At 49.4% G+C, this 17,241-nt stretch overlaps 1 protein-coding gene across 1 annotated transcript; it reads right to left on the bottom strand.

The window, feature by feature from the left end:
• Positions 1-16,020: 16,020 nt before the first annotated feature.
• LOC310920663 (olfactory receptor 14J1-like) lies at positions 16,021-16,953 on the bottom strand (the record flags this gene model as incomplete). Its single annotated transcript, XM_083880725.1, has 1 exon — positions 16,021-16,953. The coding sequence occupies one exon, from the start codon at positions 16,951-16,953 to the stop codon at positions 16,021-16,023; it is 933 nt and encodes a 310-aa protein (XP_083736851.1).
• Between the last annotated feature and the right edge of the window lie 288 nt (positions 16,954-17,241).

The following is a 17,241-nucleotide window of genomic DNA, read 5'->3' as shown; positions in this document are numbered from 1 at the left end:
TCAGTGTGGGGAACAGGGTGAAGAGGAGCCTGAACTAGAGATTTTAGAGTATTTTTGTGGAAGATCACATGTAGTCCCAGCGATCTGGAGAGCAAAAGGAAAAGATGGAAAAAAGAGTGTAAGAAGAGATTTGTGTGGGAACAAAACAGGAGAGGAAAATAATGGGATCAGGAGAGGGAAGGAATTAAGAGGCCTTGTTAGATGAGGCATGGAGGGTTTTCAGCAATCAAAAAGAAGGGTATAAGCAAGGGATGAGAATGTTAATAGCAGTAGTAAAAAAGGAGGGAAAGGGAGGTGGAGACAAGAACCACCCAGGCAAGGACCACCCCAGCTGGGCAAAGATCAGTGTGCAGTTTGCAGAAAATTTGGACACTGGAAAAATGAGTGTCCTGAACAAAGAAGAAATGGGAAAGGGAATCGGAGGAGGAAGGTGGTGGTGGCTGGCACAAAAAGTGACTGAGGGGGACTGGAGGATTGTACTCCAGGACATCCTAATAGCTACCCTGACAGAAGAAGGGTGCATGGCCTGGACAGTAAGCCTCCTAAAGTTTTGGGGAATGACAAAGAAAAAGGCTCAGGTGATAAAACAAAAGGTGATCTACCTGGATTATGAGATGAGTGCTGGGCAACAGACTCTGGGGAAAGAGGAAATAGAAACAATATGCCAAACCCCAAAACCCCAGACAATAAAAGAACTGAGAACCTTCCTGGGCACGATGAGATGGTGCAGACTATGGATTTACAACTACGGATTACTCATGAAACCTCTGTATTCGCTCATTGCAAATGGGAGCAGAGACCTCCAGTGGACAAAGGAAGCCACCCAGGCCTTTGGTCAGCTGAAAAAGGCCTCGTGTCAGCTCCAGCTCTAGGACTGCCAGATGTGAGTAAACCATTCTTTCTCTTCTCTCATGAGAAACAGGGAATTGCCCTGGGAATACTGGCACAGGACCTGGGCCCATACAGAAGGGCAGATGTTTATCTTTCCAAGCAGCTGGATGCAGCAGCCAAAGGATGGCTGGGTTGCCTCAGGGCAGTGGCTGCAGTTGTGCTGAACATTCAGGAAGCCTGTAAGTTCACCCTGGGCCAGAAAATGACAGTGCTGGTGTCTCACACAGTATCCTCAGGACTGGAAACAAAGGGAGGCCACTGGCTTTACCCACAACGGTTCCTGAAATACCAAGCTATGATGGTAGAACAAGATGATGCAGAGATAGTGGTAACTAACATTGTCAACCCAGCTTCTCTCCTTAGTGGGAACCAAGGAGAGCCAATTCATCACAATTGCCTGGAGACCATTGAAGCCACTTGCTCCAGCTGCTCAGAGCTGAAGGACACCCCTTTGGATGATGCAGAAACCTGGTTCACCAATGGAAGCAGCTTCATCATTAATGGAAAATGACATGCTGGGTATGCAGTTACCACATCCAGAGACCTGATCAAATCAGGATCATTATCAGCAGGTACCTCTGCACAGAAGGCAGAAATAATTGCCCTAACCCATGCATTAGAGTTATCAAAAGAAAAGAGGATTAACATTTATACAGATTCAATCTATGCATTTGAGGTGGTGCATGCTCATGGGGCTATCTGGAAAGAAAGAGGACTGTTAAATTCCAAGGGAAGAACTTCAAACACACACAAGAAATAATACAACTGCTGGAAGCAGTCCAACTGCCTGAGAAAGTGACAATCATGCACATTAAGGCATCAGAAAGTGAGATCAGGATTGGAAGAGGAAAACGAGCTGGAGGACAGAGAGGCAAAAGAAGCAGCAAAAGGTGAGGTGACAGTAGAAGGAGCCCTGATTCCTGATGGCCAAATCTCCCTAGAAGGTAAGCCAGTGTATAATAAAAAGGGCAGAAGGCTAATTGAGGATCAAAAGGGAACATATAACCAGGAGGGATGTACTGTTACAGCAGAAGGAAAACTGGTTATCTCCTCCCATTTACTCTGGCCATTAGGAAGAGAAGAACATCAGGAAACACACTGGGGAATTGATGCTTTGTATAATTACTTGATTGGAAAGATCACTGCCAGGAACTTATATGCCACTATCACTCAAGTGGCCTGGGAGTGTCAGCTTGGCCTCCAGACTAACCACAAGAATACCCCTAAACCAAACCTTGGCCAAACTGGAAAGGGCCATGGACCCAGTCAGCAGTGGCAAATTGATTTTTCAGAATTATCAAGAAAAGGGGGGTATTGATATTTGTTGGTACTGACAGATCCCTTTACAGGATGGCCAGAGGCTTTCCCCACCAGAACTGCCAAAGCTCAGGAGGTAACCAAGGTGCTGCTACAAGAAATAATACCACGTACTCAAGCTCCGGCCACAGTATCTTCAGATAGGGGAGCACATTTCATTTCAAAAACAGTTCAACAGATCAGTCAGCAGCTGGGCATAGACTGGGAACTTCACACACCATACTGTCCCCAGTCAAGCAGCCAAGTTGGGAAAATGAACCATCTGATCAAGGAACAAATTGTGAGGCTGGGGCAAGAGGTGAATCTGCCTTGGCCTCAGTCCCTCCCATTAGCATTGCTGTGAATTCAGACTGAGCCCAGAACTAAGGAAAAGCTGAGCCCCTTTGAAATGCCTTACAGGAGACCATATGGTGTGCAGAAAGGGATATCCACCCAAACTGGGGAAGAAAGGCTGACTGCTCATATGGTAGCCTTAGGTAAACAACTCAGAGAGATTGAAAAACAAACATGTGTCTGGAACTCAGAGCAGAGGGCTGGATGAGCCAGTGCATGACATACAGCCTGGGCATTATGTGTATGTCAAGTCTCTTACAGAAAAGACCTTGGAGCTGCAGTGGGAAGGACCATTCCAAGTGCTTCTCACCACTTTTACTGCGATTAAGATCCAGGAGCAGAATGCCTGGATTCACCACTCCTGAGTAAAAAAAGTTCCTGAGGCCTCTTGGAGAGTTACACCGGGTGATAAAGAACTGAAACTAAAATTCACTCGAATGAAATAAGTACATTGCAATCGGAAATGTTTATCAATTTAGATTGCAGGAATTTAATCAAGAAAATTGTTTTGTCAGTAACCATAATTACAATACAAGACCTGGGAAATACCTCTAGCCAGAACAATGCTGAGTGGCCTTGGTCCCAAGCTTTTACTTGGTGCACTAGATCCATGGGAGAATATTCTGATTTAAAAAATTTAAACCTATCAACTGTAGTCATGCACAAAACCCAAGTATGAGAACGGCAAGAGTGGCAAAAATAAAGGTTATGGTCACTTCAAGGGACTAGAGGAGAGAAAATTAGAACAGGGAGTGGGATGATTGATGGAACCACTCAGAAGAAAGCATTCCAAATCAGTGCCTCAACCACTCCCACAGGCAAACACAGGGAGGTTTCTGATCATTCAAGTAAATTGGACTGTTGGTATAACTTTACATTAGTACAGACTATTAAGGTGGTTTGTCTCTGGGCCCATTATATTATTGGGTTCTCCTTTAGATTTGAAATAAATGCCACAACTGAGCCCATCACTCCAGCTCAAACACAAGTCATGCCATCTCAGCCTGAACCCAGAATTTATAAAATCAGCCCATATGTAATAACCTATATGGGCCAACAGCAATTGCTGTTTAATCCAGAATGATCTCTCAAGCGTGTTGAATTACTAATGCAAATTAACATCTCTGAAATTCTCCTGCTCTTCTTTCCTAAAGACATCCTTTGAGAGGTGGACAACATGGTTCCAAAAGCAAGCATACACCAGGGACAGAATATGAAGGGATCTGACTGAAATATAAGGGACAGGGCTGGGAGTCCTAAACAGAAATGATTCAGAAATATTAATGAATAAATTGGCCTCTCTAACAAGTGATCTAACAGAATTAAAACTACCCTTACAGTCATCTTTGCTGGCATGGGGAACCAGTCAGTGGCAGGTTTCAAAAGTATTGCCAAGTTTGGAAAAAGCAGAGGACCAAGACCATAAGTTAATCATAGATGCACTTGCTATGGCTCAGGGTAATGTGTCTTTGGCTTTTAGCTGTGTGCAGGCACAATTGTGGCTGCAATCAACAGCTGCCTTGATTATAAGGGAAGGAAGTGAAGGAGCCTTTCCGATTGAGATTCAAAAAGCTGTCTGGGACAATGCTACTGATTTTGAGAAGAAAGTTCCATCCTGGTGGACCTTGGTAATCTTCACCCATGATCCAATTGCCAACACAGCTACTGCTTTTGTGCTCACCGTACACAACACCACAGTTTATGTTATTCACCCCATTATAGCATTAGGACTGAATCATGAGGGATCAGTGCTCTGCCCTTCAGAACACAGGACATGGGCACGGAGAGTGGATGGGAAATGGCAAACTGTGAATCTGGAATCCTGTGTTACCCGGGAACAACAGGGGTTCATTTGTGAAAGTAACACAATTGATGCTCAAGACATATGTCTTGATACTGAACAGGGTGTTTGTCGCTTTGAAATTCATCCAAACACCAGTCAAAGGACTGTTCTTGTATATATTGGTCAAGGTTGTGTGTGTTTGAGAACTGCATGTGATTTTATAGAAATAGACAAGGAAAATGTAACTTTGCCTGGCAAGAGTAATTTTCAACTTTGTATTTGTAACTTTGTTAAGATTTTTGGGTGTGACTTTCTGTATTTAGCACCAGTTGTGTCTCACCAGCTAGTTAAGTCTGACAAAGAGATGTTTCACAGTTTTTCACCCACACCCTTTGGGATGAACCTCACTTAAGTCAGACAAGTAATTAAGTATCAGGACCTTGTAAAAGTTCTGAGAGATATTCAGAAAACCGGAGAGAAAACTTACATTACTGTCCATCATGACCCAAAAGAAATAAATAAGGTTCTGCAAAGAGTAAAACAGGATGGAAGTCACAGTTGGTGAGATTCACTTTTTGGATGGTCACCCACTGCAACTGGAATCCTAAATACATTATGTCACTCCATTATTGTTTTACTAATATTAGTTAGTATTAGTTTAGTAGAGTCTTTGTAATGCTTATTTGGAATTGGAAACTGTCACAACGAATAGCAACATTAACTCTTTATCCCAAGTACATGGCAAGGCATTGAGAGACACATGGGGTAAGGATTGGAATTTGTACTAAGTAAAAGAATTTACTGCTTTATTGAAAAGGGGGGAATGAAACATGGGATTGGAAACTAGAGGATATTAATCATAGAAATTAGGAGACATTGATTAGGAATAGGCAATCAGATGATGTGTATTGCCTAATATTTGCTGCTCTTTGTAATGTTGCTTAAAAAGGGAAGGTACAGGACTATGGCCAGAAGAGCAAGAAGGAATGCAGGGATGTCTGATAAGGAGAGGATGCTTGCATGGACAGGAGACAGGAGTACAGGATTGCCAGAGATACTGAGACAGCAAAGCTCTTTGGGCCACAGAACCAGATAGAACTGGCCTTGTAACTTGGACTGTGGCCAGAGGATCGATGGGCATGCACAGGGCAGCGGGGTCAGAAGTTAATCTCTGAGGAAGACTATTTTTCTTCATCTCTGAGACACCCAAGATGACCTCCAGAGACAATGGCACAGGCTGATAGGACCATTAGCATAGGAAGTGGAGACAGGGGGAGCCAAGGAATAACTATGCACAGGTGTATTGTGAAATTTGATGCATAAGTAACAACCTCAATGTTGAAAGAAAACATGAGGGAGCAAGGGGGTGCGTATGCCTTTGGAGAGGTATCCTCCATATGCCCGGCCAAATAAACTACATACCTACTTTAAAACTCACTTTGTCTCTGAGGTTTAGAGTCTTTCTGCCTGTCCGGGCAGAGCTGTGTAAGTGTATGTGACCCTGGCCTGGTGCAGGCTGGGGGAAGGCAAAGGGCCCTTGTCCGAGCTGTGTGCAGAGGAATCCTCAGGGGCCCAGGCCGGGGCTGCTCAGCGGCCGGTGGGTTGTGGTGAGTGGCGGCAGCTGTTGACGCTTCCCTTGGAGCGTCTCCAGGCAGGGAATGTTGGGGGCTGCCAGCGCTGGGGTGTCCCAGAGCCAGTGGAACATTGGAAGGTTGGGGCTGCCCTGCTCCTGGCGCAGGCGGCAGAGCTCTGTCAGCCCCTGGAGAGGACAGCCAGGGCTGTGCAAAGGTGAGAATGGCAGAAGGGGCAGAGCTGAGAGGGAGCCAGAGGGATGATGGAGTCCAGGCACTGGGGGCCTGGGCATCCCTGGCAGGGGTGTGCCAAGGCTCCTGGAGCTGGGGCAGCCTCGGGGCTCTGAGCATTCCCTGGGGAGCCTGGTCAGAGCCCAGCCCAGCCTGCAGGGGAAGGAGCTTTTGCTGCTCTGGGGCCCAGGGCCGGCCTGGCCCAGGCCCAGCCGTTGCCTGGGCTGCTGTCCCTGCTGGCCCGGGGCCCGGGTGGGAGCTGCCCCAGCGCCGGCCCTGGCAAGGAGCCGCAGCCCCCGGGGAGCTGCCAGCTGCGTCTGCTGGGCTGCGGGCGAAGGGAGGCGGCGGCCGCAGAGGCGCGGGGAAAGGTCCTGGCCCCGGCTCTGCGCCGGGCCGGGGCCACGGGCAAAAAGTCACCCTGCAGCTCCCGGCCCAGAGCAGGGAGGAGCGGCAATTGCTGGCTGAGAGAGACCCTTGGCAAGGGCCTGCAGGGAGAGGAGACAGGGAAGGGCTTTGCGCTGGCGGGGCCCGGCTGAGATGGGATGTGGGCATGGACTTGTAGCCTGGGAGGGCGGTGGGGCCCTGGGCCAGGTTGGCCCCAGAGTCTGCGGCTGCCCCCAATCCCTGGAAGTGTCCAAGTCCTGGTTGGATGGGGCTTCCTGCCTGGGACAGGATGGGATGGGATGCAGGGGAATATGGGCAGCTGAATAGCAGAATCAATATGATTTCAGCAGAAGCTGTTTATTGTTTACATTACCCTGCAGTTATAGATTCTAGCACTACTGTCCATGGGTACAGGTATCTTTCAATTGGTAAGACACTTGCTCACAAGGCAGGCACACATCCTTCAGGACACCTAATTGGTCAAGCGTCCATCATCACATTGTGTGTCCTCCAGGTTTTGCTTTTTTTGTAGACAATTTCTCAGGCTCTTGGGTCTTTTTTTTTAGTTCTGTTGTTCTCTCAGTTGCCCTGATGAACTCCTGAGAACTCTGAAAACAAGACTGCAGGTGGCTTGCTATCTACATTTTGGCTGATACGCAGAATGGCTTAAGTTATTCGGATACATCGTTACAATTCCCCCTTCTTCTTTCCCCCTTCTTCAGCCAAACATTTTTTACTGCATTTTCTGCCAAGCGAGTCACCAATTTTATGCTGCATGGAATAATACAAAGCAAAAGTATAATGAGAGCCAATATTTACAATGTACCCAATGCACCCTGTGATACCTTTCAATTAATTACCTTTCAGTAATTAATTCTCCATCCCTCAGACCATTCATCCAAGCCCTAGTTTATAACAGTTAACTTCTTCATGTTATCTTGTAGTTGCTTGAGTTTCCTGTCAATGGATGCAGAATGGTCAGAGATATTCATGCAGCACATTCCTTCAAAATCCTCACACCCGTGCCCATGACCTAATAGCAAAACTCTATAACAGCTCTATTTTGCAGTGTTCTGTGTCTAATATCATCTACATCAGTGAGCATCTGATCCAAAACAGCTGAAGTTATACTCAACTGCTCAGTTGTCCACCACCCCAACCCACCAAGTGTAGTCAAAGCTTGAGCAACAACAACATTGGGAGTAAAGATTGATGCTATTATTTGTGCTGGAGACCCCTAAGATTTTATGTGATTGCCACAATCAGATAATTAAACTCAATACTTCTATATATTTCTCATCATTTACCTCCAGAGTAACCTCTCCATTTTTAAATTAAATGGTTGGATCAAATTTCTCCAATAGATCTCTCCCTAGGAGCAAGTCTGGGGAGTTCGGCATGTATAGAAATTTTATGGATGCCCCACTGTTTTCCATATTTGTATTTAAGTGGCTTGCAAAAATATGCTATATCAGATTGGCCAGTTGCCCCCCTTACCCTAATGTAGTTGTTTCTCACTGGCACCAAAGCTTTATTTAAAACTGAAATTGTTGCCCCTATGTCCACCACACATTCCAGCTTTTTCTTTTCCTTCCCCAGTTTCATTTTCATAACCAGTGGATCTCCTGGGGTAAGATCCTCCAATCCCCCGCAGCTGCTTTTTGTGGCAGCCACCACCACCTCCTGTCTTCCGTTCCTTTTCCCATTTCTTCTTTGTTCAGGACACTCATTTCTCCAGGGTACAAATTTTCTGCAATTTGCACACTGATCTTTGCCCAGCCAGGGTGGTCTTGCCTGGGTGGTTCTTGTCTCCACCCCCCTTTTCCTTCTTCTTTACTACTGCCATTATTGTTATCATCCTTTGCTTATACCCTTCTTTTTGATTGCTGAAAACCCTCCATGCCTCATCTAATGGGGCCTCTAAATTCCTTCCCTCTCCTGATCCCATTATTTTCCTCTCCTGTTTTGTTTCCACCCAAATCTCTTTTCACACTCTTGTACAGTCTTTTTTCTATCTTTTCCTTTTACTCTCCAGATCTCTGGGACTACATGTGATCTTCCACAAAAATATGCAAAAATCTCTAGTTCAGAGTCCTCTTCACCCTGTTCCCCACACTGAGCACAAGCTCTATGTCTTCAACTCAGGAACAACACCCCTGCTCTCCACAGGACCCACACTTATCCAACACCCACGATTGATGCCACCCTTGCCTGCAAAAACAGATGATCCTACACCTTCTGTTCCTCTGGATATTCAGATCTTTTAGTTCAGGCTTCTGCCAGTCTAATGTGACCAGATCTCCTGTAGAGGTCCTGTAGAGTCCCTCTAACAAACCTACTGGTGTCCCCCTTTTCACCCAATTACATTCAGGGGTTACAAATTCCCAAGGGTCGAGCCCACACCACTTGGGAGAGGGACCCCTTCCAGTCGTCTTGGTATGATTAGAATGATTGTAACCAATGCACCATCTATGGCAAGGCACACTAAACAAAAAGCAATTCCCACAGCAAAAACATTAAGACAAACAGCACTAACCTAGAACAGCATCTATCACACAAACCCTAAAGGCAACATTCACAACAAAAGCATTAAAACAAAAAACTGTAACAAAAACAAAAACAAAAACAAACAAACAAAAAACCCAAACCAAACCAAACAAACAAACAAACAAAAAAAACCCAAAAAACCCCAACAACCAAACAAACAAAAAAACCACTTTATCAAATTAACCCTAAAGACCTCACAACAAACAATTCTTATAGAAAGCACTCCATCAAAGTAGAATGCAAAAACTCTTAAGAACAGAACTTCTGGCAAGAAACACTAAACAAACCCTGAAACAACCTGCAGTAAAAAGAAAATATGGACAGTAAAATGCAAAGAGTTCAAAGAGTTCCCTCGTGCACATAGTAAGGAAGGAATATATATATAAGCCGTAGATTGATGCAATTATGACTTTGGACACAATATGGCAGTATTACCTCAACAATACAGCACAGCCCCCAAACCCACGGTCACCTCACACAAACTTTCAGACACCCACAGAACCAAACATGAAACACATCTGAACTTTTAAAAAACTTCCACACACAACCAAATAGCAGCAATAAAACAGCAATTCACCCCCAGAACCTCTTGCGGCCGATCCACAGCCAGCAAACCCCTCCCCGCTGCCTTTCCCTCAGTCAGCGGTTCCTCCCGCTGGCCGCACGTCTGACCCAGCGGCTGCTTGAGACCAAACCCACCAAGACCCTTCTTGTGTGCCCAAACCTCTCTGGGCAGCTCACCAGTGGTCTCTACGGGGCCTCTTTTTAAAGAAATACAAACAATTTCTCCACTGTTCAGGAGGTCATTGTCTCTTCCAGTGAGCGACCCGAGAAGTGGAATTCCTTCCAGGGAAAATCCTGGGGCACCTTAGGAAGTCTGCTCCCACCAGCCAGTCCTATGGCTGGGCAGAGAACATCCCTTCGTGGTTGCCAAAAATAATACACAGAAAGATTCTAAACTCGGAGACAAAGTGAGTTTTAAAGGAGGTATGTGATTTATTCAGCACTGGGTGCAATGTGGGACAGCTCCCAAAGGCATGTGCAGCCCCTCACTCACTCACGTTCTCTTTTAACCTCTACAATGTTACGTATGCATCAAGTTTCACAATATACTTGTGCATATTCATTCTGTGGCTCCCCCCATCCACTTCCTATACTAATTGTTTTATCAGTCCTTTGTGCCTGTGCAGTTGTCTCTGGTGGTTGCCTCAGGGGTCTCAGAGATGAAGGAGAATAGTCTTCCTCCAAAATGAACTTCTGACCCCGCTGCCTTGTGCATGCCCATTGATCCTCTATCCACAGTCCAGGCTACAAGGCCAGTTCTATCTGGTCCTGGGCTCCCAAGGCATCTCACTATCTCAGTATCTCTGGTAATCCTGTATTCATGTCTTCTGTTTTGGTAAGCAATCTCCCATATCAGGCATCTTTGCATTCCTCCTTGCTGTTCTTGCACATGGTCCTCTCTCTTCTTTTAAAGACCAGCAATACACATCATCTGAATGCATATACTTTAATCAATATATTCTAATTTCTAAGATTATTATTCTCTAGTTTCCAATCCCATATTTCACTAGAAGACAATTGAAGGAAGACAAAGAGCTCCAAAGGGCTTTCTGTATTTTCATGAGCCCCACGCTGGATTTGGGGCTGCGTCCAGGAGCCCCAGGCACTGAGAGAAGGTTGAAGAAGCTGCTCAAGGAGTCAGAAGCAAAAGTCCAAGTCCCTTGGAGCATCCCTGGGCCCCAGGGAGGGCAGGGAGTGCCAAAGGCTCCCCAGGGACTGGTGAGAGCAGATCCTTGAGGGCAGGATTGCAGGGAGGCCAAGGCTGTGAGCAGGGAACTGCAATGCTGAGCAAGGCCTGGGCTGGTTGGAGGCAGCAGAAAGGCCAAGGGCTGAGCCCAGGGCTGGGACAGCAGGGCCTGTCCCTCGCGGGTGGCTCGGGGCTCTTTGTGGGGCACTGGGATGGCAGGGGCAGCAAGGACAAATGTCCTCAAGCTGCAAGCCCTGGCAGCCTCCTCAGGGAGGGGCCAGGCAGAAGCAAAGTGCAGGCCCTGAAAGGAAAGTTCCTCCTGTGGGGCCTCCAGAGGCGCTGCCAGAGCCCAGGGGACAAAGGCCTGGCTGCCTGTGGCCCTGCCAGCCCTGCCCAGCCCTTGGCCATGTGTCCTGCAGGCTGTGCCCCCTGTGCTGCTGCTGCTGTGCCCTGGCCGGCTGCACACGCCCATCTCGCTGTCCCCCCAGCATTTCTCAGCCCAGCATTTCTGTGCCCTCCCTGGGCTCCCTGCACCCAGCGCTGCCGGCTCCTGGCACACAGAGCCAGCCCATGGCCCAGCCTCACGCTGGGACACCTCCTGCACCAAAATTCTGCCCTGCCAGGGACTTTTCTTTTTCCTCAGCTCCAGGCTGAACCTTCCAAGCTGCACTTTGGGGAGGTTTCCTTCTCTTCCCACTGCCAAGGAAAGTTCTGTCTGCTGCTGTTCACAAACACAGAAGGGCTGGTGGGAGATGTGCTGGTTGGAGGTACAGTGACCATGCAATTACTGAATTTTTAAATATTCTGTGAAAAAAACGAGGCGCATTAACAAAACTTCTACACTGGACATAGAGAGAGAAGACTTTGTCCTATTCAGGATGCAAATTTGGCAATTGCCAAGTCAGGTACTGATTTTTTTTTAAGGAAAATAGCCTGTAAGAACAAGGGTGTCCAGGAAGCATGGACACACATCAAGAAAGAAATCTTGAAGGAGCAGGAACAGTTAAACTGTATGCCAAAAAGTAGCTGGCAGGGAAATTGACTAGACTGACTGGGTATGGAGCTGTTAAAAATGGGCGTAGATAATATTTTTCTCCTTAAAATTCTATTATTAATCAGCTCTTACAAGGGTGGCTCGAGGGACGGGCAGACCTTCCGGGTTCACCCTTGAGGAGGAGGATCTTGGTCAGCTCTGCAGCTCAAGTTGCTATAGAGTCGGGAACTCCTCCTCGGGGCAGTCCAAGGAGTTCTTCTTTTCGTTGGGTTGGTTTGGGGTTCTGCTTTTTCTTGGGTACTTTTTAGGTTACAGAGAGTTACAAAATATTGTTCATTAATACTTTAGGGTATACACGCTTTAGTACTGTCTTTTGTGGGTTTAAATTTTACATTGATTTATTTTTATAGGGATTTTTGGTTTTAAAAAGGGTCCCAGGTTACACCAGGATTTTTAATTTACGTATTGGTGGCACGGGGTCACTCTGGGAGGGGGTTATTTCACAATTGGTGCTGCTCTACTTCATGGCAGCAGGAGGTCCTGTTGGGGACGGTGGTGGGAGCAGTGAGTGGGTGCCGTGGGGGGATCGGGCCGGCAGCCCGGGGCAGATTCTTGCCGACTCTGTTAGGGGGAGGGGGGGGCACACCGGCAGCAGCGCCCCGGCAGCGGGAGTCGGGCTTTGGGAGCGGGCCGGACTGGGAGCAGGGGTTCCCTGCACCGCCGCAGCGGGCACTTTCACTTTCAGTTTTACTCCGGCGGGAGTGGCGCGGGTCAGGCTGGCTTGGCAGCCCAGGGGTTTTGCAGCGGGAGAGCAGGGACGGGACGTCCCGGCCACGCCGCAGAGCGGGAGTGGGCTGGGATCTTGTGGGGGGAGGGGGCGGCAGCTACGAGGCCACGCGGGCTCTCCATGCGGGCCGGGAGCAGTGGTGGTAGTGGGAGCGCGAGCGGCCACCCCCATCGGCAGAGCCACGCTGGAGCGGCGGTGGTCGTGGGAGCACGGGTCCGGCATCTGTGGGGGGGCTGCTGCAGTTTGGCTAGCGTGGGGGGCTTCTTCTCTCTTCTTTGGCTGCTTGGGGGACTGCGGTTTTCAAAGAGCTCCCCCCCTTTTTGCTTACCAAGGTGGCTTCTCATTGTTACATTACAATTTAAAATTATAAACATTTAAAATATTAATACACCTATTATACAATAACGAAGGGTTTTAACACTCTAAATTCAATATATATGTACTTAGGAGCCTTCTAATTTTCATTTTCTTCAGAGTTTTTGGGGGGAATTCAAGGGACTAAAAGATGGTGCATCACATTTGGAAAAAGGAACAGTGAACTCAGGAAATGCTTCAGGATGTTGTTAGATTATGCAGAAAGAAAATTAGAGGGATGAAAGCTCAATTGGAACTTAACCTGTCTGCTTCCGTGAAGGATAACAAAAATGTTTTTATGGATACATTAATGGCATAAGGAGAGACAAAGACAACTCCATTCCTTATTTGAGGGATATGGTTACCAAAAATGAGGAAAAGGTTGAGGTACTTAACCCCTTCTTTGCCTCAGTTGTCAACAGACAGGCTGCCCTCAGGACAAGTGCTCTCCTGAGCTCGTAGATGGGCACAGGGAGCAGAACAGGCCCCCTGTAATCCAGGAGGAAGCAGCTGCTGACCTGCTGAGACACTCAGATGCTCACAGGTGTCTGTGAGACCACATGGGATCCATCCTAGGGGCAGGAGGGAGCTGGTGGATGAGCTCCCCAAGCTGCTCTCCATCATTTCTCATCAGTCCTGGCTCCCCAGGGAGGTCCCAGAGGACTGGAGGGGCCAATGTGAGCCCATCCCCAAGAAGGGCTGGAAGGAGGATCTGGGGAACTCCAGGCCTGTCAGCCTGACCTGGGTGCCTGGAGAGGTTATGGAACAGATCACCTTGAGTGCCATCCCAGGGCACCCACAGGATGGCCCAGGGATCAGAGCCAGCCAGCGTGGATTTCAAGATCTGCATTGATGGTCTGGATGAGGGGATTGAGTCCAGCATCAGCAGATTTGCAGGTGACACCAAGCTGGGTGTGAGTGTGGATCTGCTGGAGGGTAGGAGGGCTCTGCACAGGGCCCTGGACAGGCTGGATCCAGGGCCCAAATCCAACCATGGGAGGTTGAACAAGAACAAGGGCCAGGTCCTGCCCTTTGGCCACAACAAGCCCTGCAGTGCTCCAGGCTGGGGACAGAGTGGCTGGAGAGTGGCCAGGCAGAAAGGGAGCTGGGGCAGTGCTGGACAGCAGGCTGGACATGAGGCAGCAGTGTGCCCAGGTGGCCAAGAAGGCCAATGGCCCCTGGCCTGGATCAGGAATGGTGTGGCCAGCAGGAGCAGGGCACTGATTCTTCCCCTGTGCTCAGCACTGGTGAGGCAGCACCTGAGGGCTGTGTCCACTTCTGGGCCCCCAATTTCGGACGGACATGGAGGGGCTGGAGCATGTCCAGAGAAGGGCAACAAGGCTGGTGAGGGGTGTGGAACACAAGTCTTGTGAGGAGTGGCTAATGGAGATGGGCATGTTTATCCTGGAGAAGAGGAGGCTCAGGGGAGACAAGGTGGTGTCAGGGCACAGGTTGGACTTGATCATCTCCAAGGTCTTTTCCAACCTTGCTGATCCTGTGATTCTCTGAAACCACCCTTGCAGCAGTTGCAGGATGAGCCCTGGGCCTCCTCTTCAGAAGGTGCCGCAGCCCAGGTCCCTCAGCTTCTCCTCACAGCCCCAAAGCCCATCCTGTCAGTCCTGCAGAGCCTCTGCAGCCCCTCCTCATTGCCCAGAACAGGGAGCCCCACAGCCAGACACAGCAGCCCAGATGTGCCCCCCTGGCCTGTGGTGCCTCTGGGAAGGGAGCAGCACCAGGAACTGCAGGAGCCTGCAGACAATTCCTGAAGCACTTGGAAGATGATCCTGCTCCCCAAGGGACATTTCCATGGTGTAAATCTAGGAATTGAAATGGGGAGAGGGGCCAGAGAGGAAAGGGCAAACGGGGATGGGCTGTTTGCAGGGGAGGGGACAGGGATGAGCAACAGGGAAAAATCTAGGGCAGGAAAGAGGAAAGAAAGCAAAGATGGAGCAAAGGAAACGCTCAGGGCAGTTTGGGGGTGGCTGCCAGGCAGCCCTGGCCCTGAGCAATAACATCTGCAGTGGGAAAGGAAACTCACAGCTCATGGGAACAAACTTTCTGTGTGACCTCACCGGCCACAACAAAAGTGAAGAGTTTCCCTCCTGTCCCCCAGGCCTTCCTGGCCCCAGGGGCTGATGGCATTTGTGCTCCCTCACGTTCATCTCCCCACACCAACACCATGGGGGTGCTCAGGCCTGCTCTGGGCAGTGCAAACAGGGGCTCCTGAGCCAGTGCTGCCCTGTCTGTGCCTGCAAGGATCCTGCACCTGTGTGAGCTGGGGGAGAGGCCAGGGCTGCAGAGGGGGGATGTTGTTGGCAGGTGCATGAGGATGCTCTGGGATGCTGCCCTGGGGTGTCCAGCGCAGTGGGGATGGATCAGCCCCTGCTCTGCTGCACCTTCCTGTCTCCCCCAGGGCCCTTGCAGAGCCCCAGCCATGCTGTTTGTCCCCAGCCTGCCCACGGCCAGCCTGGGGCCGCTCACGGGGCTTTTCTGTGCTGAGCATTGGCCTGGGCGTGTTCTGGAGAGAGCCTGGGCAAGGAGCCTGGAGCCCCCAGGCCCTGCCCTGAGGCGTCAGCGCTGCCCCAGCAGTGCCCATGGCCTGTCCCTGCTGCAGCCCCGGCACTGCCACCCCCAGCCCTGTGCCCGGCCCCGAGAGCCCTCAGGCCCTACAGCAACACCAGGGCCACGAGGGCAGCGGGGCAGGGCCACGGGAGAAGCACTGGCAACACCAAGGGCTGCTGGTGCTGGGCACAGCTGTTGTGCCAGCCCTGATCTGCCCCCAGCTCTGCACACAGACATTGCTGCTGCAGCCCCAGAGAAGGGATCAAAAAGGGTATCTCTGCAGAAAACTCTGCTGGGAGATCACTGAGTTCATTTAGAGCCACTGAGAGCACAGCTCCTCATTGACACAGTCTGGGGCCACAGCAAAGGTGGACAGAAACAAAATCACACAAACCATGACCTTAAATTGTAGGCAATATTTAAAAAGTCATACAAGGTAAACCTTTAAAATGAAACCAACAAGTAGCATCAAAGATGACTTTTATTAAAAGTGAATTGCAGAAATTGTCCAGCGGTTTAATGTTTCTGAAACTGTCCAGTGATCAGTGTCCACACTGCAGCCTTGAGCTCCTGGTTCCTCAGGCTGTAGATCAGGGGGTTCAGGGCTGGAGGCACCACCGAGTACAGAACTGACAGGGCCAGATCCAGGGATGGGGAGGAGATGGAGGAGGGCTTCAAGTAGGCAAATGCTGCAGTGCTGAGGAATAGGGAGACCACGGCAAGGTGAGGGAGGCAGGTGGAAAAGGCTTTGTGCCGTCCCTGCTCAGAGGGGATCCTCAGCACAGCCCTGAAGATCTGCACATAGGAGAAAACAATGAACACAAAACAGCCAATACATAAACAGATAGAAAACGAAAGAAGGCCAAGTTCCCTGAGGTAGGATTTGGAGCAGGAAAGCTTGAGGATGTGTGGGATTTCACAGAAGAACTGGCCCAGGGCATTGCCATGGCACAGGGGCAGGGAAAATGTATTGGCTGTGTGCATGAGAGCATTGAGAAAGGCACTGGCCCAGGCAGCTGCTGCCATGTGGGCACAAGCTCTGCTGCCCAGGAGGGTCTCGTAGTGCAGGGGTTTGCAGATGGACACGTAGCGGTCATAGCACATGATGGTCAGCAGGAAATACTCTGACCCCAGGAAGAAGAAAATCAAAAAGACCTGTGCAGCACATCCTGTGTAGGAGATATTCCTGGTGTCCCAGAGGGAATTGTGCATGGCTTTGGGGACAGTGGTGAGGATGGAGCCCAGGTCGGTGAGGGCCAGGTGGAGCAGGAAGAAGAACATGGGGCAGTGCAGGTGGTGGCCGCAGGCCACGGCACTGATGATGAGGCCGTTGCCCAGGAGGGCAGCCAGGGAGATGCCCAGGAAGAGGCAGAAGTGCAGGAGCTGCAGCTGCCGCGTGTCTGCCAATGCCAGCAGGAGGAAGTGGCTGATGGAGCTGCTGTTGGGCATTTCTTCACTCTGGGCATTGTGATCTGCTGAAAGAAGACATTTACAAGCTGGGACAGATTTCCTTGAGTCAATCCTGTACAATTTTATTAGGAATCTTCTCAAAACTATTTCTCTTCCTCTGGGGGAACTTAATGAAAAACATTTTTTCAGATTAGGTTTTTGGTGGTGAGTTACTGCCTCATCTTTAGCATTTCTCTCACCCTAAACTGAGCAGTCTAGAGGAAGAATAAAACTCCCTGTGCCCCAGTGCAGTCAGATATGATGGTCCCACACAGCTGAGCTTCGTTC

Source organism: Zosterops lateralis (genome assembly GCF_965231275.1).
Source record: "Zosterops lateralis genome assembly, chromosome: 31".
NCBI lineage: Eukaryota > Metazoa > Chordata > Aves > Passeriformes > Zosteropidae > Zosterops > Zosterops lateralis.
The sequence above is the reverse complement of the archived record's forward strand: the minus strand, read 5'-3'. Positions and strand labels throughout refer to the sequence as shown.